The sequence below is a fragment of the Gymnoscopelus microlampas genome (assembly GCF_963454915.1).
Source record: "Gymnoscopelus microlampas genome assembly, chromosome: 10".
NCBI classification, from domain to species: Eukaryota; Metazoa; Chordata; class Actinopteri; order Myctophiformes; family Myctophidae; genus Gymnoscopelus; species Gymnoscopelus microlampas.
In genome coordinates this window covers 24,868,613-24,896,092 of record NC_139947.1, presented here as the reverse complement: position 1 = coordinate 24,896,092, position 27,480 = coordinate 24,868,613, and the positions used below count along the sequence as shown (strand labels likewise).

General features: G+C 40.7%; 1 protein-coding gene across 1 annotated transcript; it reads right to left on the bottom strand.

Annotated features, from left to right (window-relative positions):
• Nucleotides 1-960: 960 nt before the first annotated feature.
• On the bottom strand, nucleotides 961-26,830 carry LOC311053256 (polyhomeotic-like protein 2). The gene is made up of 15 exons (XM_084068717.1): nucleotides 26,736-26,830; nucleotides 22,654-22,918; nucleotides 19,591-19,734; nucleotides 19,215-19,292; nucleotides 17,370-17,531; nucleotides 17,163-17,249; nucleotides 16,019-16,346; nucleotides 11,920-12,314; nucleotides 11,322-11,430; nucleotides 7,436-7,656; nucleotides 5,160-5,259; nucleotides 4,903-5,017; nucleotides 3,984-4,110; nucleotides 3,118-3,391; nucleotides 961-2,443 (listed from the first exon to the last, which is right to left on the bottom strand). Exons 2-15 carry the CDS (start codon nucleotides 22,849-22,851, stop codon nucleotides 2,289-2,291), a joined length of 2,493 nt encoding a protein of 830 aa, XP_083924843.1. The 5' UTR covers nucleotides 22,852-22,918; nucleotides 26,736-26,830; the 3' UTR covers nucleotides 961-2,288.
• Between the last annotated feature and the right edge of the window lie 650 nt (nucleotides 26,831-27,480).

The window sequence follows — 27,480 nt, the reverse complement described above, 5'->3', positions numbered from 1 at the left end:
CGTTTTTAAACAAAAACACGTACCTTTTTAAAGGCTTTTAACACTTTTTAAACAAACCATTCATTAAATGATTTTAATACTATTTAAAGTATAACTTATTTTATAGCTGGGTTACACATAAATACGTTAGACCTAGAAAGTTTGGCCCATTTCTTTCAAAAGGTTTAAAACAATAGCTCTGCCATGGTGATTCTGTTTGAATAACTAGTTTAACTGACAAATCTGAAAGCACTTTGAAGACTGTTGGCTTACTGTTTCAACATTTTTCACCTCTGTTTTCTGGACTGGTTGATAGGCGTCAGAGCTCTGGTAGAGCAACTACACGAGCATCAACACATGATGACTGTACAGTGCCTATAAGGAAGAACACATTCGGGCAGTCTGCCTTCTCAGTAAAGGGGGTAAACCTTTGGAACTCTTTGCCTACGGTTCTAAAACTAGAGACGGATGGTAATGTGTTTAACAGAGGGCTCAAATTATGGTTGAAATCAAATCAACTGTGCTCACATGTATAGTTACTGATTGGTTATTTGAATGATTGTCTTCTTTTGTTTAGTTAATGTATTGGGTCTGATATTGATTTTGATGATGTTAATTATTAGTACATGTGAGTGTGTGTATATATGTGTATCCATACATATGTAGGCCTATGGGTGTGTGTGTATATATATATATACACACAATTATTTTATTTTTTTGTACTTGATTGGGTTTTAGATTGGTGTTACTGTATTTTAGAAAAGCTTCCTGTAGACAGGTGTTGAACATTAGCACTCGTGCTATATACACTGTAAGCAATGCATCTGGTTTGTCCAATGTAATTTGGACGAATATTAAATAAATAAACATAACATAACACTGCTACAGGATTGAAGTGTTACCAACAAGTGTTACACAGAAAATGTGTACAATCACTTTAAGGATTTATTTTAAAGTACAAAAGGTATCCTGCAAAACAATTCCATAAACATTACCACTAACAACACGATACATGTACCACTGACAATGAACATACTATAGTTGGTGATTCTCTTTATGAGAAGGCACATGTGATACATCCACCAAGAAATCAAACTTTCATTACAATTGCCACCATGCATCTTTGTTTTGGGTCATAGTCACAATCTGGAGGCATTTGGTAATTAATAGTATAATTTAAAATAACAAAATGGTCACTGTAAAAAAATAAAACAATGTTTAAAACAGTAGTATGCAGTATTGGTACCATTACATTTGATGTCAAGTTGAGGTCTTTCAGGATAAAATCAAGTGCTAATTAAAATATTGACTGCTATAACAGGGTTTTTTTCTGAATGTTTTGGGGTTTTGGGATTACATTATTAAGAAATTGTAAATCATTGACTACACTTCCATAAAATGACATCAGTGTTTTCAGCAGTAGATTTAGAACAGCTTGTTCTGCTCTACAAATGGATGAGGTATGTAATGATATCCGCTACAGTATCGCACCTGGGCAGAGCTTTGGAACCACAAACTTTATAAACATTCACGACACACAACTTTGTCTTAGCGCTGCCCCTTTTATGTCAAGTGAATGTTTACTTTCTTTGTATTTGTGTCATCAAATCACAATCTGTTGAAACACGTCCATAATAAAAAATACAATTATTAAAAACATTCTATGAATGCATTTTGTTCAAAGTCGATAAAAAAGCAATAACATTTTTGATTAACAGTCCAACATCTGACCATCACTATCAGGGCACGGTTGTAAAAGCACAATAAGAAAACACAGTGATATGAAAACTACACAGCCGTCCAGAAAAGCTGTATTGGTCTTCAGCGATAACGGCACTAGGGAATGAACTGATCTCGAGCATCTCAGTGCAGACAAGACCCAGTACTTTATAAAGAAAAATATATTATCTATTGGAACGCTTATACCAAAGCAGGCTAACTACCAGGATTCTTGTAAAACTGACTTCACTACCTAACAATGGTTTTCCTGATGTCAAGTAAAAGTCATTAACAGAGTGGAAAAGTCAAGCACGTTGAGGTGCTTGTTGTCAATTATAGGCCACAGGAATGATGTCTGTCTGGAAGAAAAGTCAAACTTAATTATGGCCTCCTAACTGACCCCTCTACACCATCCAGATGACAGAAGGCATTACTAAAAGGTCCTGAACATCTCCTGTCCAGTCAGACAGATTGGAGCTGCCTTAAAGAGTGAGTGACTGCGTGTGTGTGTGTGTGTGTGTGTGTGTGTGTGTGTGTGTGTGTGTGTGTGTGTGTGTGTGTGTGTGTGTGTGTTGGAAATGTCAGGGTGGCTATGAATCTTTCAGCATGCTGATTTGGGCGAAGATCTTGAGAGCAGGGCCAAGTTTGATGTTCATGGTCCCCATGAGGTGGTCTTCTTTCAGCAGCAGCAGGGCCTGTCCATCTATCTCCTGTGAGCGGAACTCCTCGGCTATCTCTAGGCAACCTGCGTTCAACAATGAGTCATGTCAGAGATGGATTTTAAAGGAAAACAAAAAGAAGAGGGTGTTGTACATGGCATCCACATTTTGTCCGTTATTCGTTTAACCACTTAAGCCATAGATATTCAACTGGCGGCCCGCGGGCCACATGCGGCCCGCGAGGAGCTTCCTTGTGGCCCCTGGCCACAAGGAAGCTTTTTTTTTTTTTTTCCGCGAGGAGCTTCCTTGTGGCCCCTGGCCACAAGGAAGCTTTTTTTTTTTAATTTTCATAATTATTATTTATTTTAACTTTGATTTATGTTATCAAAGTTAAAACAGTACAAATTATTTATCCTTCATTAGTTCTTGAAAGGCCATCTTTCATTGGAACTTAACTTAGAACCTTAAATAGAACCGAATTAGACCGAATTAGACCCGAAAAAAGGTTGATTTATATTGGTCAAATAGAACCGAATTAGACCCGAATTAGACCGAATTAGACCCGAAAATTTTCGCGCGCGTACTCCAAATTATTTTACAGTTGTGGCCCCCTGCCTAATCTAGTTGAATACCCCTGACTTAAGCCCTATAAACATAGTCATAAGACAAATAGAGAAAATAGCCGCTCTACAAACTCAACAAAAAACATTGCTGCAAAATTCAGAAAGGCTTTTTTTTTTTTTTTTTAAGTGATGCCCACCTGGCAAAGAGCAGATGAACTCATAAACATCCTCTACGTTCCACTGGGCGGGGTCACAAGCCAGGAAGCTGTGGGACAGCAGGGGCAGCTCAGAGTGCTCAGGCCCTCTACCCGGGTGCACGCGCTGGGCAGCGGAAGCCGCTGCCGACAGAGGTGACAGCGGTCTCTCGTAGTTGGACATGTCCGAACACTGGCTCGACTCACCCTGCGCAGGGTGAGCCAAGTGGCCAGCGGTCACGGCACCGACAATAGGTTTCTGGTGGCTAGGAGGAACCTGAAGGAGATTAATTCAAATTAGCACAGGTTTTGCTTTGCAAAAATACCAGAAAATATTATTAGCTTTAAAAGCTACAATTCTGGACTCATTTTGATTAATAAAACAAACACTTGTTTTTCTTCAATACATTTTGGGGCTTTTCTGCTTTATTCGATAGTACAGTAGAGAGAGACAGGAGACAGTGAGAGCAGGGGAGTGACATGCAGTAAAGCTGCCGTCGGGTTCCGGAATTGAACCCGCGGATGTGGTACATGCCTTAACCACTCGACTAACAGCACCACAGAGTAAAATGTCATTTCAACCAATCTGTATGGTAGAATATTGTATTACAATATAACTAGCTAAACAATAAATGAAGACCCTGGTTTCGGGTTGGACATTCTTGCAACACACATAAGAAATATGGATTGTAGCTTTAAATAAGACACACATCACAATGTCATGGCAAGACTTTAACTCAAGCTAGCCTATATTAATCTGTGGTATGGCTTTTGTTAGGCCATTACACCTGGGTGGAGGTCAGGAAACATACTGTACAATGAATCATGTTGGCATGAACAAACCTGACACCACTTAACTGCTGCCTCACCTTCTTTTTAGACTCGAAATTAGAATTTCTGTGGGTGCCGTTCAGTGTTCTCTGTTTCTTCAGGTTCTCCATTGCAGTTCTGCGGTTTGAGAGGAGACCAACTCGCTTTGAGCATCCCACATTGTAACTGCAGAAAAAAGGTCACAGAATAGTTGTATTAACCATTGTTTCGTCAGTGGGTGCTTTGTTACTTTTAAGAAATTTTCTTTCAGGTTTCATAAAATGTAATTCAAGTGTAATGTGGTAGATATTGTGTTTTATAACATATACAGGCTTTATTTGCTATGAACGAGGGTAGTGATAAAAGGACAGATGGCTGAAAAGCAGTACCAGCCCTAGGGTTTAAACAGCAGTAGCAGACCAATTAGTGAAAGCTAAAGATTTGTTTTTTACCTTTATTTAACCAGGAAAACAAGTTGAGAACAAATTCTTATTTACAACTACAGCCCGGCAAAAAGTGTTGCATGTTGAACTGTTCACCATGCGCTAGGGCTGGATCAGTGTCAGGTAGTATCGGCCCAGTAAGATGTATGAGCTTATACTAGTTACATTTTATTTTCAAACAGCTTGCTAGCGTTCTTTGATGGCTCACAGAACAGCTGCATACCAACATGGGTATGCAGCCTCCCCACACTGTCGGGAAATCCCAGCGAGTCGACCATTCCTTTGCCAGAGAAGTTAAAAGTGTGTAATAAATACGGCAATGTATATGCTAAACAAATTATCACCCAGCATTCATTGTTACCCTCAGTAACAATGAATGCAAACGTAATCAGTATTATTATGAAAATAATAACCAGAAAACTAAAACAATAACCAAAAACAACAAATTAAAAATCCTATATGTTAATTTACCCCTTCAATATGCTATAGCAGAATTATATCATTCTTCCATATTGAGCCCTTGGCCTTCCCTTACCGTTTAGCACAGATAGTGGAACAGAACCTCTTGGACCCTTTGAAGATGTAGGCAAAATCTACTCTCCCACAAAGTTCACAGGTTAGCATGGGCTCATCCTGCTGCTTCTTCAGCTCTGAAGAGTCAAAGCGAAAACAACAGAAAGATTGTTTGTAGGTTGTTTCATATTTTAGGTGTAAGAACATTGATGAATAAATTGTAACGGTGAATGTAGAAATAGGAAAGTGATGTGAGCCTCTTTCAGCCACGGTCTTTACCTTGTGATGAGAGATTCTCCATCTCTGAATTGTGATTCTGCCTCTCAGAATAATGCTTATGCTTCCTGAGGCTTTCAATGGAGAATGATGGACGTTCCACCTGAGTGCAGTGAAATGGAAGGCAAAGATGGTTATGACTTTAAAGCTGTGGATTGAAAGAAACAAATCGAGAAAAGGTCTTTGTTTCAATTAAAGCAACTCACTTAATGTGGTCTGTGTTTTTGTCATATGTTATTGCATGTGTCCTATTGGCATTTTTTATTATTCTGCCATTTAGGTTAGGGTTCTCTCTTTATATCAGTTGGTTTAGAATTTATTGTGTGTGTGTGTGTGTGTGTGTGTGTGTGTGTGTGTGTGTGTGTGTGTGTGTGTGTGTGTGTGTGTGTGTGTGTGTGTGTGTGTGTGTGTGTGTGTGTGTGTGTGTGTGTGTGTGTCCTGATCTTTTTGCATTTGAAATGTATGTTTCTACTACAAATGTTTTTGAATGTGTTTTTATGTGGACCCCAGGAAGACTAGGTGGTTGCTATGGTAGCAGCTAATGGAGATCCCTAGTAAAATCAAATCATTGTGCATTTATCACTTGACATGTAATTTTTAGCTTTACCATTCAAGAAATATGTTTATTACATAGGGTCTATCCTACTATCCTACTATCCTACTTCCTACTATAATTCTAGTAACCTCTGTGCGTTTGTAGTGGTGGTGGTGGTGGTGAAGCTACCCGGTTCTCCCCACTGGCTGGACCAATTGCTCTGATTTTGCACACAGCCATTGACCATTACCATCTGAACTTAACTGTGAAGCCCGTTTTTCAATTTCATCAAATCTCAGCTTCTTATTAGCGTTTTTGTGTCAAAGAATGTCGTCCCATAGCTGCGGCTGCCCAGCTATGGGACAAACTGCCTCCCGGGTTGCCAGATCATGTGCGTATATCCCCCCACGGCTGCGCCGACCGGGTATGGTCTATTTCTATAAGTATCATAAGAGGCAGTAGTGGACATTGACAACGTAAAAATGAATGGTGCCTCTGGTTTAGTGTATAAATTGCTTCCACCACGTGGCCAGTGTTGTGGTAATTCATTCATCTCTTTTAGAAGAGGGGGTGAGGGTAATCAAGAGACAGGGGGAGAGACCCTTGGAAGACACAAGAAACAATGGCAGCAAGTTCTGCTTATGGAATGATATCTCTCAATTCCACTTTTAAACAAACACTCAAGAAAAAGTCACTTCAAACTTCTCCACAGAATATAAGCTAAGAGACTAGAGTTCTGCTACCTCTTGTGGTCCATGGATGTATAGCAGAAAACTTGTATAATAAATAAAAAATATATATTTGTTTTAATATTTCACAGAAAAATATAGTCACCCAAAATGTATGGTACTGCAACTGATTGATGTCGAAATCAAATACCTGATCTAGCCTCTCAGCCTACCACTGTTAGGCTGTCTGATGCTCTTGAGTAGACAAAAGAGACAAAACAATCTTAGCAGGTCATCAAAAGGTGCCATGTGTCAATATCCCACCTTAGCCGCAAGCAACTCTTAGATCCAATTTTTAATATCTGGAATCTAGAGTTGCAATACCATTACCAACCCTTGACAGCCCATACATTCAAAAAGAAAGGTCAGATCTGATTGTATTAAACAACATTGCAGCTGTACTGAAAGCTTGAATTATCCTTTTTCTATCTGCAATGTATGCATGTTACTTTCTTACTAGCTACTTTCTGTCAAGAAATTCTGTGCAAGTGATAATTAATGTTGGAGTTTGGAAGCACTCGTTTTCAATAACGCAACGTCCTGCTGCCTCCTGCATTATGTGCAATTTAGAAACAGGTGGTACGAAGGACCATTGAGTGATTTCCAACAAGAGCTTCCAAACTCGAACACTTAGAAAAAGAATCACCTGCGCGGAATTTCTTGACAGAAAGTATCTCATATCATGTCTACGGTGGATTTTTATGAAACAAAAACTTTGCAGATAGAAAGAGGATAATTCATGCTTTCCGTACAGTGGTGAGTTTAACGACGTTTAACACAATCAGAAAGGACTTCTCTGTTTGGATGTATGGGCTATCAAGGGTTGGTATTGCAACTCTAGATTCCAGATATTAAAATAGGATCTAAGAGTTGCTTGCGGCTAATCCCACCTGATACACCTATCACTCTCCTATTTTGTATTTACATTCCTTGTTACCTGAAAGGCCTACTATACAACCCACCCAACACACACACCAAAATGTAACTCTTGTCAGAGTGAGACAGTCTATACTCACAGGGAATGGCTCTGCGCCTTCTTGGATAACGAATCCCCCGATGAGGTGGGTGAGGATGTGGGGCTTCACTATGGCCTGCTGAGGGGGCGGCTTGCTCTCGCCATTCTGCGGGGTGCTGCCAGTAACCGTGGGTGCATTGTTCCCATTCCCCGAGGTCATGACTGGAGCCGAGCCACCTGGACGGTTCACATTCAGCCCGCAGCCTGCAGCCTCCTCCTCACCTGCCACACACACACACACACACACACACACACACACACACAGTACCCACATTTTTTACTTAAATACTGCAATGAAATGCAATACTAAAAGTAAAAGCCCAGTAATCAAAATTTAATTGAGTAAAAGTGCAAAAGTATTTGCATCAAAATATATTTAAAGTACCAAAAGTAAAAGTACTCATTAGGCAGAAAGTCCCGTTTCACAACTCACAAGGTATCATAGTATAACAATTATTAAAATCTTTTAATAATCAAAATCTACAAAGTAACTAAAGTTTTCAAATAATAGTAGTGGAGTAAAAGTATAATATTTGCCTCTGAGTTGTAGTGGAGTAGAAGTACTGAAAATTGGAAAGACTGAAATACCTTAAACATTTTACTTAAGTACAGTACTTCCACCACTGCACAGCAACAACAATGTGAAATCCAAATGAACTTGTCTTTACCGAAACAAATAAAACATGTTAAAACGGCACAATTAACAGGGATAATAAACTTGTCAACCAGTTGACTTGTCGAGCCGCGGTCACATTATCATCACACTGACTCCTAAACTACGAGATCCTGGTATGGAATAGCAGATCTACAATACTCCAGTTAAGTAAAAAATACCTCAAAACTGTACTTTACAGTACTTGAGTAAATGTACTTAGTTACTTTGTTACTTTACACCACTGGAAGAGAGTAGGCGAGGCAGTGGTGGAAAAAGTACTCAGATGATGATATTTTACTTAAGTAAAAGTAGCAATATCACAATATAAAAAATACTATGTTACAAGTAAAATGCCTGTGTTCAAAAAGTGACTTGAGTAAAAGTACAAAACTATTGGCATCAAAATATACTGTTAGGTAAGGCACTTAAATGTTTGAAAATAGCAGATCTACAAGCTCACATCACCTGAGCATGCGAGCTTGTCTAAAATAGCCAATGTATAAAATACAAATGACTGCACCGTATTCGATATAATAATTAAGTTAAGTTTTCAAATAAATGTAGTGGAGTAAAAGTACAATATTTGCCTCTGAGATGTAGTGGAGTAGAAGTAAAAGTATTGAAAATTGGAAATACTCCGGTAAAATAAAAATATAATAAAAAATACCTCAAAATTGTACTTAACCACAGTACTTGAGTAAATGTACTTAGTTACTTTCCACCACTGCACAGAGCTAAATATTAACTTTGCATGCAAAGATCCGAAAAGTTCAACGCAGCCGAGAGAGACATGATGATGAACAGTTGGCTTACTTTCACAATAATCCAATAAAAGCGACTTCAGTAATAAACAGTAGCAGTGGGCTGTGACAATAAAAGCTGCTGCACAGCCCTTTGTTCCGCTGCTGCTCCTGCACCAGACAACGATCTCTTTCATATAATGCCCTCCAGTCCGCCGGGGAAACAACGCACCACACACTGCAGCCGCCACGCGTTCTCCTCCAAAACCACAGCAGAATGTCCAACAAACGCACGCAACCGTTTCACACGGGAATTAACGCCCAATTAATTACACAAACAGTTCATATCCAAACTTTTTCTTTTCATTTTCTCGTGTGGTTGTTCTGATTTACAGGAGCCACCGGCGCCGCTCCCGCAGCCCCATGTAAACCTCTTTGTACGCTGCCTGCCTGTCTGTCTATTACTACTTTGAGCAGGATTCGTTGGAAGCAGTGTTGCCAGGTTTTGAAATAAGCAACCAGGTCTATGAGAACAAGCCCAAAAGAAGCGAGCTCGATCTTCGCCCAAAACATAACATAATACAACATTGGCTATTTGAAAATAGCCGATCGACAAGCTCGCGATGCGACGCATTGTAAGCTTGTAGAACTTTTGAATCTTCAAAAGAATCTTGGAAGAAATTGTGAAAAAATTAGGAATATTTTTGAAACGTAGGCTATTTAACAACGCAAATCTTATCCCTGGCAAATGTTTTCAGATGGGGTCAGCAGACAAATACATATTCATTTGGGGGTTCTTGTTCTTGCCTTGAAAATGTTTTAGAACAACTGGTTTAAACAATATAAGGAAACAAGAAGACCCAAAACCGCAACCCGCAACTACCAAAATGTACAAACAACTTTACAGAAAAACAAGCCCAAAGTCGCTTATAATAAGCAGACATGGCAACGCTGAAGTGAATAGAGAAATCCAACACCCCCGCCATTGGCCAGCGAAACCTGGAAAGCGGTCCAATCACAGCGGAGTTCCCAACGAAGAGCTCGCTGCCTGATTGGTTTGAATGGTTAGAGTAAAGAAACAGAGGTACATGATTGGCCGTCTCCACTCCTCGCATTTCCCTTCTACTCGCGGTTGTGCTCATGTACTGTGTTTATAATGTGTAATACTGCACAGGAGTATGCTGCTGTTTGATGTAGGCTACACTCTCTGATACATCCATCCATACATACATACAATCAGTGGTAAAATAGATGCTTGGCTTTAGTTCACTAACGTAACCTGCCAGTAAAACTAGGCAAATTCATTGTCAGAAACATCAACATTAATAATAGGGAAAACTTCAACCTGTTGAAGGCTATGGCATTATATTCAAAATAATGAAAACACTCATAACATTACACTAGGCCTAATAGCCCATTGTATTATATCTTTTATCTTGCCAGTTTCACTTCATATTGAAATAAAAATTGGGAAAAAAAATGTTATGGTCATCATTTACTCTCCATAGCCTGGGGATATTTCTCAAGGCAAGGTATTTTATCATTATCAACTTCACATGCACACAATTATGTGATACGTGCTTAAAGCTAAAAAAAAAAAAAAAAAGTGCTTAAAGCTAAAAAAGGATTACATGCAATAATTTCTATTACTGATTCAATATGATCTTAAACAAAGGGGTAGTTACTGACTAAACTTCCCCTCCCTATGGCCACAGTTTTAATGCTACACACCTTATTATTCTCTGTGTGGAAAACTGTCTTGCAGGCTGACACTTCCAGGGCAGGCTATTCATAAAGATAGTTCATATCTTTAAGCCCAAGAACTCTGGGCTGACAGGAGGGGCTCTCAAAAAAGTATCATGGTCATGTATTTTAATGTCAGTCAGATATTGGCGGTCCAATATTCAATATGGTGCCCTGATTTCCAAGTGTATCTATTCATTATCTAAACAGCTAATGTACACCCAGAAACCAGAATCTCACAAACTCTCTAGCCTCTTTTGGCCTGTTATACTTCTATTATTCATATGTGGATGCGGACAAGGCATAATTCTCCATTAATTCTTCCCAAACACACCACAGCTGTGTCCCAAGCATGTCTCCGGTCATGGTAATGACAAAAGCCAATACCCGCTTCGCTTCCTTATTAGTGGCACAATCTGGTGTGGCTGTGCAGGACAATGTACACTAGAGTATGACAGATTTGATCTTCCGCTTGAGGGGAGAGCTGGAGTGGAGGCGGCCATTGTGACGTGTCTATGGGTGCATGAATGCAGAGAGCATTTACTGTGTGATGAAGGGAATAGGTGTTAAATGGACAGCAGATTCAAGATCAGCACCAGATACAAATATAATAACATGAAAGTTAACACATTCCAAAGAAAAGCTAATTCATATGTATTCATAGTGTAAGTGACCTCATCAATCATTTGCTCTGTTGTAGCAAACTAAAGCAGGGGAAAATATTCAGAGTTTGCAGTTATTATTCCTACCTTCAGTCTTGTAAGCAGACATGTCAGAGTTTGCTGGCTGTTGCTTGGTAGTGTTATCCGCCTGCACAGGATTTGGCATAATTTGCTGGGCAGCAGGGATGGTGTTGTTCTGTGTTACAATGACAGGTATATGTTGATATACTAACATAAGAAATTGCCTTTTTAAAACTGCTGAATATCATAAACCTCTGTCTCTGCATTAATTTAGGTGCTCCTTTCCAGCCAAGAACACATTGTGCAATGCTGCTATCCTACTATAATTCTAGTAACCTCTGTAGTGGTGAGGCTGTCTGCAGTGGTGAAGCTACCCGGTTGTCCTTCCTCAGTGGCTGGAGCAAGCAATTGCTCTGATTTTGCACACAGCCATTGACCATTACCATCTGAGCTTAACTGTGAAGCCCGTTTTTGAATTTCATCAAATCTCAGCTTCTTATTAGCGTTTATGTGTGAAAGAATGTCGCCTCCGGGGTTGCCAGATCATGTGCGCATATCCCCCCACGGATGCGTCGACCGGGTATGGTCTAGTAACTATTAATGTAGTACCATATGGACCATCACCAATTCAGCTTGGGCTATAAGAAGTAAATCGGCCCCTTACTGTGTTTTTTGCAGTGAGCTGGCTCTGGAAGCCAGCTTCAGCTTGTTGCAGAGGCTTAGCACAGGGCTGCGCTGCCAGGGACTGGTCAGATGTTGGTCTATGTGGGTCCTGGGTTGGCTCACTGGGGGATAATACCTGAGATGTACGCCTAACAATGGAATGAAAGATGGCTGCTGGCAGGCTGGACACAGGGGGCTTGGGCAACACTGGAGCAGGGTCTTGTCTGGTTTGAGGTTGTACATGGGGCTGGATGGCCAGGGTTTGTACCATCTGGGCCCGGGTGTGGGTATGGAGGAGTGTGACCTGGCTCTGCTGAGGAGCATGTTGCTGCTGGATACCAGTGTTCTGTTGTTTATGTTGTTGAAGCTGAGGTTGCATCTGGATTTGGGCGCATGCTGAAACAACAGGTCAGAAAAGATACCGTTAACAGTAAAATGTCAATGCCAACCGTTGGCATTTAAGTAATTATATAGAAATGTTGTGACAGTGTAGCATCTAATGTATATACAACAGCTTATTGGGTGCAATAGATTTCCAAATGAAAATTGCAATTGAAAAGAAAAAAAATCTTGCCTGACAGCAGAAACCGAAGTGTGATTAAGTGCACTGCACATTATTCAATCCCAATAAGTACAGGCAGGCGGTGCAACAGGATTAAAGGAACTCTGATCTATAGTGCAAACGTTACTAATAGAAGCTAAGTTAGTCAGCAATTATGGCTCATCAAAGCGACTCAAGTTGTTTCCTAAGATTTTTTTAAGATGTATGAACAATTATTCTTGTCATCAGTCTATTTATCTATCTATCCATCCATCCATCCATCCATCCAGTCAGTCAGTCAGTCATGAAGTCAGTCATGAAGTAAAAAATGTAGTGAACACAATTTCTCAGCACATTACACATTAGCACAATGATCAGCAGCAGAGAAAAATGCTGGCAAAGACTTTACATTCTAGTACCGTCAATTAAGCACTTAAATGCCTCTGTGAAAACATCATATGCTGTATCTCCTATATGTGATGCAGCATAAAGTCTCATTAAGTGAAAAGGTTCAAAGGTTCAGTAGTTATAATTTGCGTGCCACCGCTATAATTAATCATATCTCAAGCCATGTTCCTCTCATCATTCAAAACAGTTAAGCTAATCAGTGCGAGACACCTAATGATAACATTAAGTGTTATATTTAATGTGCTTCAAGTCAGTTTTCATTTATAACCTAACATGGCTTGGCTGGTCCATGTGTGAAAGTACATTATACAATCCTCTGTATTAATTCATCCATGTGTAACTGAGGATTTTACAGTACCAGTGTACTGAGGATTTTACAGTGTACTTAACTGTCCATGGTAGAAACTCCCACATATCTGGTCCTAGAATATTTGTGTTGCGTGGGAGGAGAGCTCATCACTAGATGTGTTATTCTTCTTGTGCTCTTGTTTACATTTCCTCTGGTATGGTGACCTCAGGCTCCTAAACATGTATAAGAGAGCTATGGCAATGTTTTGACAACTCCCCCTTCTGTGGTTGAGTGGGACACTGGGCAGTGGAAAAAGTAGAACAAATTTAACACTTTTTCTCTATTGTTGTCTAGTTCCTGAGACTGCATACCAGGGTTTTTGCCAGAGGGATTTGATACAAGATGTAATCTGCAATAGTCTGAAAACATGCAAGTTGATAAAGCCTCTGTAATAGTTTCCTAGAGTCTAAGGTGATTTTTAAAACCACAAATTGGTGAATTTGCCAACATCTTCAGGCTTTAGCAATTAGGCTACTAGATCATATCTAATTAAATAGGAAATCAGTACTTGACTTTTTTTGTTTGTTTTAGATACAAGTTGCCCACAGTTGACCAATATTGTTTTTGTCAAAACCATGGCTTCATCCATCTGCATGGATCTCGAGATCTAAATGGGAACAACATGGCTTCATGTGGATCTCGAACTTCACCTGGCCAGTCAGTCAGTCGTCCATGACAGCTATGATGTATGTATGTAAGGCTTCAGCTCGATACGAGCCCCAGTGACTTCAATTATCAAATTAAAGTTGAATATAAAACATTCACTTTATAAAACATGTGATCAGTCCAGCGGTTTACTCTCTTATAGACAGCTAACCTCCTACAGAGTGACACCGTAAACACTAGTGAGTACTTCAAGGCCAGTCTATGATGTCATGTATGACTGTGATGCACCAACTTAGGAGCATTCGGGGATCTCCATATTTGACCATAAAGGGACACAGTCACACAGAGAGAGATTCCTGAAATGTATAGACAGATATATAGATTGGATGGAAGTTAAAGTCTTCAATCCCCCAAAACGGTCTCCACTGAATTAAGCCTTATTTATACATTGTCGTACGACAGTGTTGCTCGCCGAAAACAACCACAGAATCAAGTCAATCTAGAAAGCTGCTGGTTCTGCTGACACCATTATAAAGGTCATTACACATCAGGAGTGACTCAAATAAATTATTATCATTTCACATCAAACTTTTATTCATACAGGTTTATGTATGACTCGTTATAATTGCACTCAGTGTGCATGAACTCTTAACACAAACAGCAGTTTAAATTAATGTGAATTAATCACACAAAATAATCGCTCCCAGTGTGTACGGAGAGGTTACTTGTTTGTTCAGCCAAGCCCTATCGACTTGAACCCTGACCTATTTACTGCACAGGCCTACTGCATTACAGTACATCTCTGATATACCACATGTGATTTTGAGTGTGATTACAATTATTAAGATTATACTGTACATGTTGAGCTTATGAGGATGAATCTATACCAGCTTAAATAAACAAAACAACCCAGTTTGATTTACAGCTCCTCTAAAGCTTCAGGGAATCAAAGGTATAATAATGGCAGTGTCTCCTGTGGTTCATTTCCCCACATAAGAGCAGCTCTTTCCCGCATTTTAATCAGAAACAGAAGCTCGACTCGCTGCTGTATTGATTTTGGGGGCCCTCAGATGGGGGAAGGGCTTTCTTTGTGCACATGTGACATGGGAGATGTGTTGTGCTGCACAGCATCCCCCAACCCCCATCTGGTAGCTCATTAGGGGCTGTTCGGATGTGGAGACCCCTGGGTCAGAGCTCCCAGCTGTGGACACTGCACAGCTGCAGCCATGGCTGCACTTCTCACCATTAGCATCCACAGTGGAGGGGTTTGCCCCTGGAAGGGTTCTGGTAGGAGGCAGGAGGGACAGGAAGAGGACAAATCCCTTAAAGGCAAAGAGAAACGATTTACAGTGTATGTGCTTCCTCTTCCATTTTGAACTGATGAATTGCAATGCAAAACAAGTTCCCAGACAGACAGATTAACAGGTGGTTTTCTATTTGAAAAAGGAATGACCATATTATTTCAATCTTCATTACCCTGGCTTCCAGGAGCATTACACTGGCTTCCAGCAGCATTTAGAATTGTTTTGAAACCAACAATAAAGCATCCCGATCATCGTCTTGGAATACACATCTACGAGGTCCTTAAATAGGCCACACACCACGCTTGTGGTAAAAAAAACACATAGCAACGGCTATACTACCTCCGGAAATTCATCCTCAGGGTGCTATAACGGCACCGTAGGGTGCACCACCGCCTGGTATGGGAACTGCACCGGCGTCGACTGCAAAGCACTACAGAGAGTTTTGCAGACAGCTCAGCGCAGCGTAGGAAGTGAGTTTCCCTCCCTCCAGGAAATACATGAGAAATGATGTGTAGTCAATCAAGGCTGAGAGTATCATCAAGGACATTCATCACCCCACGACCAGGCAAGTCATACCAGAGTATCAGGAGCCACACCACCAGACTTCTGAACAATGTTATCAAGCAACCATCAGACTGCTGAACAAAGTGCTAAGCCTTGTCTCTGTTACCTTTAATTCTAACTTTTTTTTATAGTAGATGTTCCTTTTAAATGACTTAATTCACATTTTAAACTTACTTTTTTATGCACTTCTTTTTATTTTTTATTATCTTTCCCCAATTTTACCTCTCCCTTAACTGCATATTGAGAGCATATTGCATTTTCCCTTGTGGATCAATAGCATGAGTGTTGAATGGGTGTTTACCTGGGCTGATGCTGGGTGAGTGTTTACCTGGGCTGATGAGTGGATGCTGGGTGAGAGTTGTCAGACTTTGGCTGACACTCATCAGTCCTCTCACTTCCACTTGTCCCTCTCGCTTCTGCCTTTCTGATGGGGCTTCATTATCAGGTCCTGGACCTTCGTTTTCTTCAGAGACTTTCCCCTGCCCAGGTGACCCCTGCCCTGGAACTGGGATGGTGAATTGGTTGCATCCGGATGTCTGCTTTAGGCACAGACCCTGCAGCTGAACAGCAGACGCAGTAGCACAGGGTGTTGTGGAGGAGGTGGAGGGTGCAGACAGAGTTGGCCCCTGTATCCTGCACATAGAAAGGTTCTGCACCTGAGGGGAGGACAGATGTAATGTGTCCTGCATTCTTCCATCTGTCTGGATTTGTGTGATAGTGTTAACGTTATGTGATAACAAAGTTTTTGAGTGCCATGTAAGCACACACAAATGTGAATTTGTCATTTTAAAACGTGTTATGCAGTTGTTGTAGTTATTTGTAGAGCCAGATCTGTGATTTTTGGGTCCAATGCCAATCCCGATTTTTGGAGAGTCCTAGCCCACTGATTACCAATGTTTTGACTTTCTTTCATCACTTTCTTTCAATTGTAAGAACTTAGCTTTGATTATAGCTTCTATTTGAGAACATTTACTGTAACTTATAAGATTAATAAAAACAAAAAACAAACATAACATTGATAGATAACAATAAACACAAACAAATGTAACTTCATTTAACGTTTTGACAAGGAAGCCCTATTGAAAAAATAAGCTGAAAAAAGAAACACGTTGCAATGTGTTGTGAGCTTTTTTGAGTCATCCTTTTAGCCTTAATTTCTGACTAATAAAGTACTCAATTAATCAAAGCTTGTAGATCTGCTATTTTTAATAAAAGCAGATGTACATGCTTTTAAAAGCATTTGTCAACTATAATTACAAAATAGGGATGCCAGGTTCTAAGTGGATATAAATCGGGACACATTGGCTGCATAATTAAATAATCAAAATAGTTAAATAATGGCCGATATATTGTCCATCAACATATTGATCAGGCTTTAGTTATTTGGCTAGTCATCTATCAAAGGGGAGATCATGCAGTATTCTCAACCACTACATCCTCTCTGGACCCATCCATCCCTCCAACATATTGACCTGTGCTCCAGAGGTCTGCTGCTGGGTGGTTGATTGAGTCAAGGCTTCTTTGGTTGCAGTAATGGCTGCAGTTGGGGTCAAGAAGAGCTAGAATGAAGAAAAAACCCAGAAGTCACGAACCAATGAAACTGAAACACACCATTTTCTGTAGCACAGTAGAAAAACAATTTGTTACAATTTGGATGTAGCGTAGATGTACTCTCTCACCATCTGAGCCCGTAGATACATCTGGGCTTGGCTGGCAGTAAGGATGGGGTTCGAGGCGTTCCTCAGGATCACAGCTGTCTGAGGTACGCAGTTGGCAACAGCGCTGACACTCTGTGATCTGCTGATGAGCTGGGCGGCCGTCACAGGCACAGTCAAGTTGATCTGACGATGATGATGATGATGTTGGTGGTGTTGGTGGTGTGTTGATAGGTATACAAATGAATCAGTTGCTTTACATTTACAACTTGTTCTCTGATACAATGCTAAATTCTCAGTGTTAATTTAACGAGATGTAAACAGGGCCCATTTGGTTACATTTGTTCACTCTCAGAGTTAAATTAACAGGATTTGACTGTGTACTTGGATACTGCGTTTGTTTCGTTTTTGTAGTGCATTTATTACTATCCACCACTCTTTTATACTACTGTTGCAACTGCATGCTTGCATTGTTGTATTGTTGACTTGTGTTTATATTGTCCATATTTGCTTTTACACTGCATGAAACTGATAGGCTATAACCAGGGTCCCCACACATTTTTAGCAATGAATTTCCAAAACTTTTCCAAAACTTTTCCAGAATATTTAGCCCAATTTCCAGGCCTATATAACAATCATTCGGCGCAATAATGTGTCTCTTACTCCTATGTAGAATGCCCAAAGATAGGCAGTGTAGCAAAAATAAAGTTTGAGACATACATTAGGCTGCCGTCATACAGCCCGTTCGGCGAAAAACTACTTATGTTACATATTTCGTGTAATATTATTCATGTTTATGAAAATGTTTTGTTTTAACAAAATCAATAGCCAAAAACAATGCATAGCCAAATATTTTTCCAGGACCCTTGATAAATTCCAGGACCTTTGATGATGTTTGATCAATTTCAAACCTTTTCCAGTACTGGATTTTATTTTTTTTAATTTCAAAATATTTCCAGGAATTTCATGACCGTGGGGACCCTGTATAACAGTCTGAGGAGCTTGTTTTACTGCTCTAATTCAATTTAACCCTATAATGTGCAATCAAATTGGTTTCAATATATGGGATATGGCAGTATAACAATTAGACAGCCGTGACTGTTTAAAAGCCCCGATGGATTGGCTACCCAAGTCTATCCTAGCCAGTTGGAAGGGAATATGAATATGATATCTGACAGATACAGCTTGATAACATGACTCCAGAGATAATGTGTCATTTGTGTTAGGTTTGCACAAAATCTTTAGGAGTAGTAGCAAAAAGTGTGTTTTGAAGAAAATGCAAAACGGCAGAAAATGTAGTCAGGCACAAATGGGCAGGGCCTATTATGGGGAGTTGCGTTATGAGCCAAGGGATCCGGCGTTTTTTACTGTACCAGCCAGTAATCTACAGTTCAGTAGTTACAGGACAAAATGTGAAGCGGACAGTTATAGCGCCACCATGAGGCCGTTTTAAAAGATATGGAGTGGAGGGTCTTCTTGTGCATGCAAAGTTTCATGCCGATCGGTCCAGCGGTGCCAGAGATAAGCTGCTCACAGAACACACAGACACACACACACACACACACACACACACACACACACACACACACACACACACACACACACACACAACATACGTCTGGCCTGGCGGAGATAATGAATCCTGCTCCTATACCCCTCAAAGATAACCATGCTAAACAGCACCTAATAAGGGTCAATAATAGTATGTAATAATAATATGTGAAGCAGGGTGAAACTGAATTGAAAAGAATACAGAATAAAAGTACAAAAAGCCTTATCATGGGATAAAACGTTATGGTACTGTACTACCGGGAGTAGGTATTGGCAGTGAAGAAATGGCACAGTATGCATGACTGCATCCCAACTCACAGTGGTTTGTGTGTTTCCTGTCTGTTGGACTGGAGAACTGTTCTGGTTGGATGTTGGATGTCCTGCCACCAGGGTTCCCTGGGAAACAGAGAGACACAAACACCGTCTAACCCACTGGTTCTCAATGTCGGGTCTGGGGACCACCAGGGGTCCAAATGGACCCTTATGGGCAATTGCATCGTCGGTGGATCTGTTTTGACGGTATGCAAACTGCCACAGGTCTAGCAAGGCAGGTAGTATGGAGCAGATGTATTCTCTCACCAGCTTCTCAAAGCATTTGCTGGCTATTGCTGTGAGAGTGACAGGTCTCCAGTCATTCAGACATGTCACTTTGGATTTCTTTGGGATGGGTACAATGGTGGACATTTTGACTAACCTGCTGCATGGTACCCAGACTCTGGAGCTGAGTGGTGTTCAGTGCTGCTGTCTGCAGCATGAGGTGCTGCTGCTGGGCCACATACATCTGCTGAAGGTACTGAGCAGCTGTGCCAGGCTGCCCATTCAGAGCCTGCTGGAGAACCTACAGGCAGGCAGGCAGGCAGGCAGGCAGGCAGGCAGGCAGGCAGGCAGGCACGCACACACACACACACACACACACACACACACACACACACACACACACACACACACACACACACACACACACACACACACACACACACACACACACACACACACACACACACACACACACACACACACACACACACACACACACACACACACACACACACACACACACACACACACACACACACACACACACACACACACACAGCAGAGGTGGACAGTGAGAGCTGTGGCGGAGAAAGAGACAAAAATAGAGGAAGCAGAGAAGAACAGAAAGCACAGAAAGACTGGAGGAGGGACGTTAGGTTGCACTTATGCACTACATCATGTACACAATGCTACAGATACACCATTCAGAGGCTGAAAGTACAATAAAATGAATACATTTCTACAGGCTTCTCCATCTAAACTGCTGAAGTTCACTAATCTGCCTCGCCCACTGTAGCTGAATACTCAGTCTCACAGCGCACGTGTGAGTGTGTGTACACACAGGATCTCAGGGTATGATGTGTGTCCAGTGACCCAGTCACCTCTGAGCAATCAGTCAGAGGGCTCTGACAGCCAGGCATCCAGACCCCATCCAGACCCCCTCCAACATCCCCTTGCTGCAGGGCCCCATCTCTACTCAATCACTGCCTGCAGGAGCAAGGGGCCATTCCCCAACATGCATACATGCATCCGGCCACGGACAAGCCCTGGCTTGTAGATGTCTGTGAGAGTGTGTGCATGCATATGTGTGTGAGACACGTTTGCACAAAGTCAAATGCTGATTGTCCATTTAACTCGTAGGGTGTATGTTCTCAGAGTGACAAACGGATAAATGAACTCTAAGGATTTCACTATTCTCATACTCTGTTACAATCTCAGTCACAATCTCATTCTCAGTTACAGTATGATCTCAGTTAGGCCTGCAGTATGATTAAAACTACATTCTACATGCTGTCTCTGGCGCCTGAATTTTCCCTGCGGCATCAATAAAGGTATCTACTGTATCTATATATATTACCATCGAGTCAACACTTGAAAAGAGCAACATTGTTTGAAATCCATCTGTTGGGGATTAGCCCTTTTCTGAGAAAGGGATTCTCTTGTCGAATAATGAAGGGATTCTGTAATCTGTTTGATTGATTGATTGATTGATTGAATACTTTATTAACAGTTTGCAAAAAGGTTCAGTGGTACGATTATACAAATGGTGCTAAAAGGATAACACAAAAAGCCCTAAGGGCTGGTTTCCATTGTGGTCCTGTGTATTCAATTAATTGAGTATTATTAGTATTATTAGTTAGCATCAAGTTATATAAAGTTAAATACATTTTAATAAAAAAATCCATCTCAGAAATCCTAAGTACACTGAAGAAATGAGACTGGATCAATATTAGATCAATATTTAAAATGGGTTAATTCAAAAAGAAGACAGTGGAGCCAAGGCTCTGGGTCATGAGTAAAGCCTAATTTTCAACTAGCAACCCCATCATATGACAAAATACAGACTTTCCCCATTCTTCAACTAAATCTCTACATCAAGGTTGAGTGACAGCTTATTTCGGTTCCACAGCAATAGGAGAAGCGAGAGGGTACCCTCATCCTTTGTTGTGATGAGCCTGCTTCTCTTACATTTGACTCAAACTGATAAAGAATGTTTCTTATCACTGGAAGAGATACTGATCAATGTCAACATGCACAGGACATCTTTGTGGAGTTACATGCTCCTCCTTTCTCCTGTTGTCCAGTTCACTCTCCAGGGGTGTCTATTTTATCAGATACATGCTAGCACCTGTGGCTGCCCTATTAACCACTTGAACACCAGCATCCATATTCTGGGGGGAACATTAGCCAAAAATAGCTATAAGCTCATAATGCATTGCAAAGAGATTTGGTGTCAGACAAAAAAAAGACGAAGTACAGTCTAGACTAAGTGGTTAAAAGACCTGTTGGGTCTTTTGTTTATGGGACCTGCCCATTGGTCCGACAGCCCATTATTCCAAAACCCCAATAGTCCGAATTGTTTTAGGTTATGGTAGTTAGGGTTCAGGTTAGGCTTAGTAATAATGCACGCCGTTGGACCAATGGTGCTACGGAAAAAAAAGAGCCGTCGGACCATTTACCAATGCCACGGCAGATGGTTTAGCTTAGCACCTTCCTGTTGTGCCAAACAAGTCTGTTTTTACGTATGAAATATGGGGAGTTTGCACCACACCAGCAACATTAAATGTGTATGTATTTGATGCATATTAATTATAATTTCACACTTTTCACAGTGCCATGGTGCTAGAATGCCTGATTCTATCTCCTAATGCACTTCTATGCTTCCCGGTTATCTCAATGTTGCAGGCGGAGCTTAGTGCAAAAACAAAGCTATATATGAGAACCAAGGACAGTGAGTTTTTGTTTTTCAGATATTATGAGGAAAGTATTGATTTATATAAAGGTAGGATGAAAGAATGCATGACTTCAAATAGTGTTTACAAAATATGTTATTGTTCATTAAAGGTCCCAAAGTGAGCTTTTTGTGTGCTTCTCTGTGAAAGCTTATCAAGGGTGTGTATCGAATTTAGTGTAGATTCCCTGTTTAGCTGTAGGCCTATCCCACATTGGCATTGCTCTGGAAAGGCTCTGCTACATTAACTGGAAGAGAACCTTAAATTAGTATGGCTGCCATAAAAAGGTCTATTTCACCCGTGTCAGTATTGTAAGAAACATGCATCAACTGGCCTGTTGATGTAACATACATTACATATATTCATGATTGGTTTTGAAGGGGCACATTACTTCACAAGTTCGTGATGTCCATGATTAGAAGAACCGTTTGTGTAATTTTCAACTGTACTCATCAATGAAGATAGAAATAACTATAAAATGGACTTACTTGGACTGTTTGTCTGTCTGTTATCCCACTGTAGACTGATATCCGGGGCAAAATGTGCCTCCCAGCCCCACTGGTTGTGATAGTGTTGGTGGTGATGATGGTGTTGGTGGTGATGGTGTTGGTAGTGGCTGTGGTGCTGTTAGTGGGAGTCGTGGTGCTGCTGGCACTAGAGGCCACTGGTGTCTGCTCAACGTGCATGGCACTCTCCACCTCCAGTCCAGCCCCAACGGGACTCCTCTTCCTGATTAAAATAGATTAAAAGCACCTATAGGCAGCAAGAAAATAAAGGAATTATAGCAACATGTCAGTAGTTGAAGTTGTGAGAACATTTTCAGTTTGTGAGGACCAGTTGAATCTACCTTTATGTCTTTACCAGTTTGAGTACAGGCTGCACAGTATAATTCAGATTGTTCATTTAATGATTAGTTCATTCTATTTATCTAATTTTTTCCCATTTCTTTTTTCATCAGTGGGCTACAGTACTGAGCTGTTTCGCTAACGCACTGATGGACAATATCAGGCTTCAGAGGCCAAATGTGCAACAAGACAAAGGATCCTTGATCCAGCTGGCAGAAGAAGTGTGTGTGCTCAGTTAGCACCCCATGGTGGCTTTGGTGGGTATTTATCAGGGACAGAGGTCATATTTTATCTGGTGTATCCTGGGTGATTTAGACAGACAAAAATATTTGCCTCCAGATCCAACAAAATAAATTTTAAACGCTGACAGGCAGCTTGGATTGTAATTTAAGTATGCAGTAGGGTTGAAGTATGTAATGCCATTTGGGGATGCATTTTAATGCCAGGTGTAAATGTTTGTTTGAATGATTGAATGAATACTTTGTTAAACTCTTAGAAACAGACCCATAAGAGTCCATTTTATTTCTAACTATCAATTAACTGGGGACCCCCTGGAACTCCCTCAAGGACACCTGGGGATCCCTGGACCCCACTTTGAAAACCACTGGATTACTGCACCATGAGCTGCAGTTTGAGCTTACTACTGCTTGAATTAACGACAAAAAGTCCTGTCAGACATGAACATGTCATTTGACTAATGACTTGAATTATGATTAGCGGCTCTGTGCACACACAAGAAGGATTCCTATTTATTTATTTAAACACTTAAACTACTGTAAAAGCCGACAGGAAAGAGAAGAGGTTATACTGTATGCGACGCAGTCGTGGGTCATGATCTGTATTTGAACATAGTATCATATGTCTTAAGTTACTGACATTTTTGAACGATAATTTTTACAAATCAGGGACTGACTGGGCCTAGCAAACAGGTGTTGTACATTATATCAGTGGTTCTCCAGGGGATCCCCAGCTAAATTATTGATAGTTAGGAACCAAATGGACCTTTACAGGTCTGTGACTCTGTGGTCTGTGAGTTATGGGGCCCATGGCCAAATGCATAACAGTTTTGTTTTTTTGTCAATTTAAAATGTTTGAGAACTACTGCATTATATCACTATTTTTGGGGGGGAATCAGGATGGAACGACGGAACGTGGTATATTAAGAGTACATCGTCTTAACACATTTCTAATTTGTGTGATTCTGTTTATCTAAGTGCCTGTGTATGCTTATTGGACCTTGTTTGAGAGCTTTAAAGGAGTGAAAGACACCATTGCACAACAGAGTATTAAATTAAGCATTATGATGGAGCTCATATTACAATGCACTTTCAGAATCAAAGCAATGTCAGACTCTATATGGCATAATAGCCCTCTAATAAAGACAGGGAGGGAGTTTATGACCCATCCTTTTCACCAAAGCTACCATTACAGAGTTTTGTGTGACACTACACACCTGCCCCACTGTGATAGTTGAGATCCTCATACATCATGCCTGTATTGCCAAACCTCAGGGGAGAAAGAGTTTCTTCAATTTAGGGAAAGATTTGTCCAGTCCAGTCACTTCAATCTGGGTACCTCAAACTCCTGCTGTTCGAGGCCCTCAAGCAGGGCTTGAGGGCTCTAGGTAAGTTTTTGACTCAAAAGTGAGTTTGTAGGGCAGCAAGTCCTCTCAGTCATACCACTCCACAAAAACACTGCCAATGAAATCAATTCAAACTAAACATTTTCAAACTTTGTGTTGGAAAATGCACAATTTTGCTACGTATACTCCTTTTTAGAGTTTTGTCGCCCGTTAGGTCTACGGCCGAGGCAGATACGCTGAGGTTTGGTGACCACTATTCCGTAACAGATCTGCCATAAAGCTGGCTTCTTTGTCTGTTGGGGACAGGCTTTTCACTGCAGGGTGAAAGACATCCTCCGTTGTCTTGGTTTCATTGATTATGGGGACGTGTGACAAAGGGAGCTGCAACCATGTTGTGATTGTTGTACATTGAGATGGTGACTGGAGGGAAAAGCCACCGCAGATTTGTTGAGGATGACGACTTCTGATGTTAAATGGAAATGTATCCATTTCCTAAACTATCTTTCAACCTTGTGTCCCTATTTTGGACATACCATTATACATGTAGAGTGAAGATTTTAAAACATTTTCTTAATTTTTCAAAAATAGTGACAATGGCAGATCTATAAGCTCACAACGGGTGAGCTTGTAGATCTGTTATTATCTGAAATTGTTATTCATTCATTTATTTAAATGTTTTCAATAATATGAAAAAAAAAGAAAATATATATTGGCTGAACTTTTCTTTGTGACATAAGACTAATTGATTGCTCCTGGCAGTGTTTTGTGACAAATGTAAGTAACAAGGACCAAGCAGATTTTTCAAGCTGTTTTTATGACATAATTATGCATAACGAGTCAACGGCTACTGCAGGTGTACAGCCTGAGGGTCAGAAAGCCACAGCCATTTAGAGTTCACTTTCTACACATCTATACATAAAGGAAAAACCTGATTACAGTGTGTGTGTGTGTGTGCGTGCGTGCGTGCGTGCGTGCGTGCGTGCGTGCGTGCGTGCGTGCGTGCGTGCGTGCGTGCGTGCGTGCGTGCGTGTGTGTGTGTTGATCACATGCATGCAAGTGTGTATTGACATCACTTACTCAATATACTTACTAGTGACGGTTTTGGGGGAATTAGGGTTCAAGAATCTTGAAACAGGTTGTTATATTTAATTATATAAACAACAGTAAGTTTAACACTAGTGTGCACTTTGGGACTGGACTGGGGTTCCTACAGTAGCATGCCCAAATGGAACTAAATGGACTTGTATGCATCCATTTTGTTACATTTACACTCTCAAACTTAAACACTGCAGATTTGACTGCGTACTGTCTGTCTCAATGGCAAAATAATGCCATGGGGTGTAAACTGCTTACAAAGAACACTGCACAAGCATTGGTTATTAATAGATGGTTGTCAGTTGACTAACAAGCTTCATGGATCTCAACTGGTCTAAAAATATCTATCCTCAAACAAATTACACCCCAGTGACCCCACGCACACCAACCACAAACTCTGAATTCAAGTTATTATAGATATTTATACAATTAACTTGATAAAACATAAACAGATGTCAGGCTGCTGTCACTCTGTATATCAGCAGAAAAACAGTCCACACCCATTGGTAAAATATACAAATGGGAATGTAAAATAGCAATTACACATTATGTACACTCTGTACTGGTGTGTGTGTGTGTGTGTGTGTGTGTGTGTGTGTGTGTGTGTGTGTGTGTGTGTGTGTGTGTGTGTGTGTGTGTGTGTGTGTGTACTGTGCTACTGCAGTGTCTTGTTGCACTCAGTAGTGACCTTCTATGTTTAAATCCAATTCAAATGCTGCCATGCGTAATAACGTAATTATGTAATGTGTACATGACACATACCTGTACATGCACACAATTTGAGCTTGAGCAAAAACACACATGCATACACACGAGTGGTGTGAAGCTGGCTTTCACACACAAACACTGAAACCCATGTGGACATACTGTAAAGTAAACAAACATGCACGCACACGCACGCACGCGCACTCTTCTTTCTTTCTTTCTTTCTCTCTCTCTCTCTCTCTCTCTCTCTCTCTATCTCTCTCTCTGGTGCCAAATATTTAAAAAATCACCTGTATCATCACAAAGTAACCTTCACCTTCACAGAAAGACAGTCAGATCGTACCTTCATGAATGTGTCCAGTCCTCACTGAGTCACCCTCTACTCGAGCTGTTGCCTTCTGTTCTGTTATTCTAGGTTGGAAAATTGTTGCCTCCTCCTCGCTCCCTCTGTAGATAGCTTCACTACACACCAAGAGAGGGAGGCGAAATTCTATGAATTAGCATTCCATAAGTTGTCATGTGACTGGAGTTATCCAATGTTTGGCGTCTATCCACCAGTGACCTCCCATTTCCTTGGGACCCTCCCCTCCTGTTGTCTCAGAGGGAGATGACAGGGGTCGGGTGCCCTGCTATGGAGCCCTTGCCTGAAGGCATGTCACTGTGTCTATGTCCATGACAGCAAGGAGTTCACTTTTCAGGGTATTTGTATAGATGTCAAAATACTGTAGAAGTGGCACATACAGGAACAAATAAAGTAAAATATGGCCAACAAAACCTTGAATACATTTTAGATATTTGATGTAGCTTTTCAAACTTATCTAATATATATATTATATATATATCTTTAATTCATGGAGGAATTCTTCTTGTGTGTTCATACCTCAGTGTGTTTGTATGTACCGTGTGTGTCCTATATTATATGCAAGTGGGTATGGATGTATGTATGTATGTATGGATGGATGGATGGATGTACATATGGATATATGGATGATAGTCATTAGTCTACAAGCTCACTGCAATTTCCATATATGGTGTTGTGTAGGTTGGCATGCCACACTGCAAGAGCTCCATATGAAAAATATTCACGT

Coding starts and splice junctions, on each gene's coding strand:
- LOC311053256 (XM_084068717.1), bottom strand. CDS start 22,851: ATGCACGTTGAGCAGACACCAGTGGCCTCTAGTGCCAGCAGCACCACG. Junction 16,347..17,162: donor AGCAGACCTCTGGAGCACAG/GTCAATATGTTG, acceptor TCCTCCCCTCAG/GTGCAGAACCTTTCTATGTG. Junction 2,444..3,117: donor GTTCATCTGCTCTTTGCCAG/GTGGGCATCACT, acceptor TGTTGAACGCAG/GTTGCCTAGAGATAGCCGAG.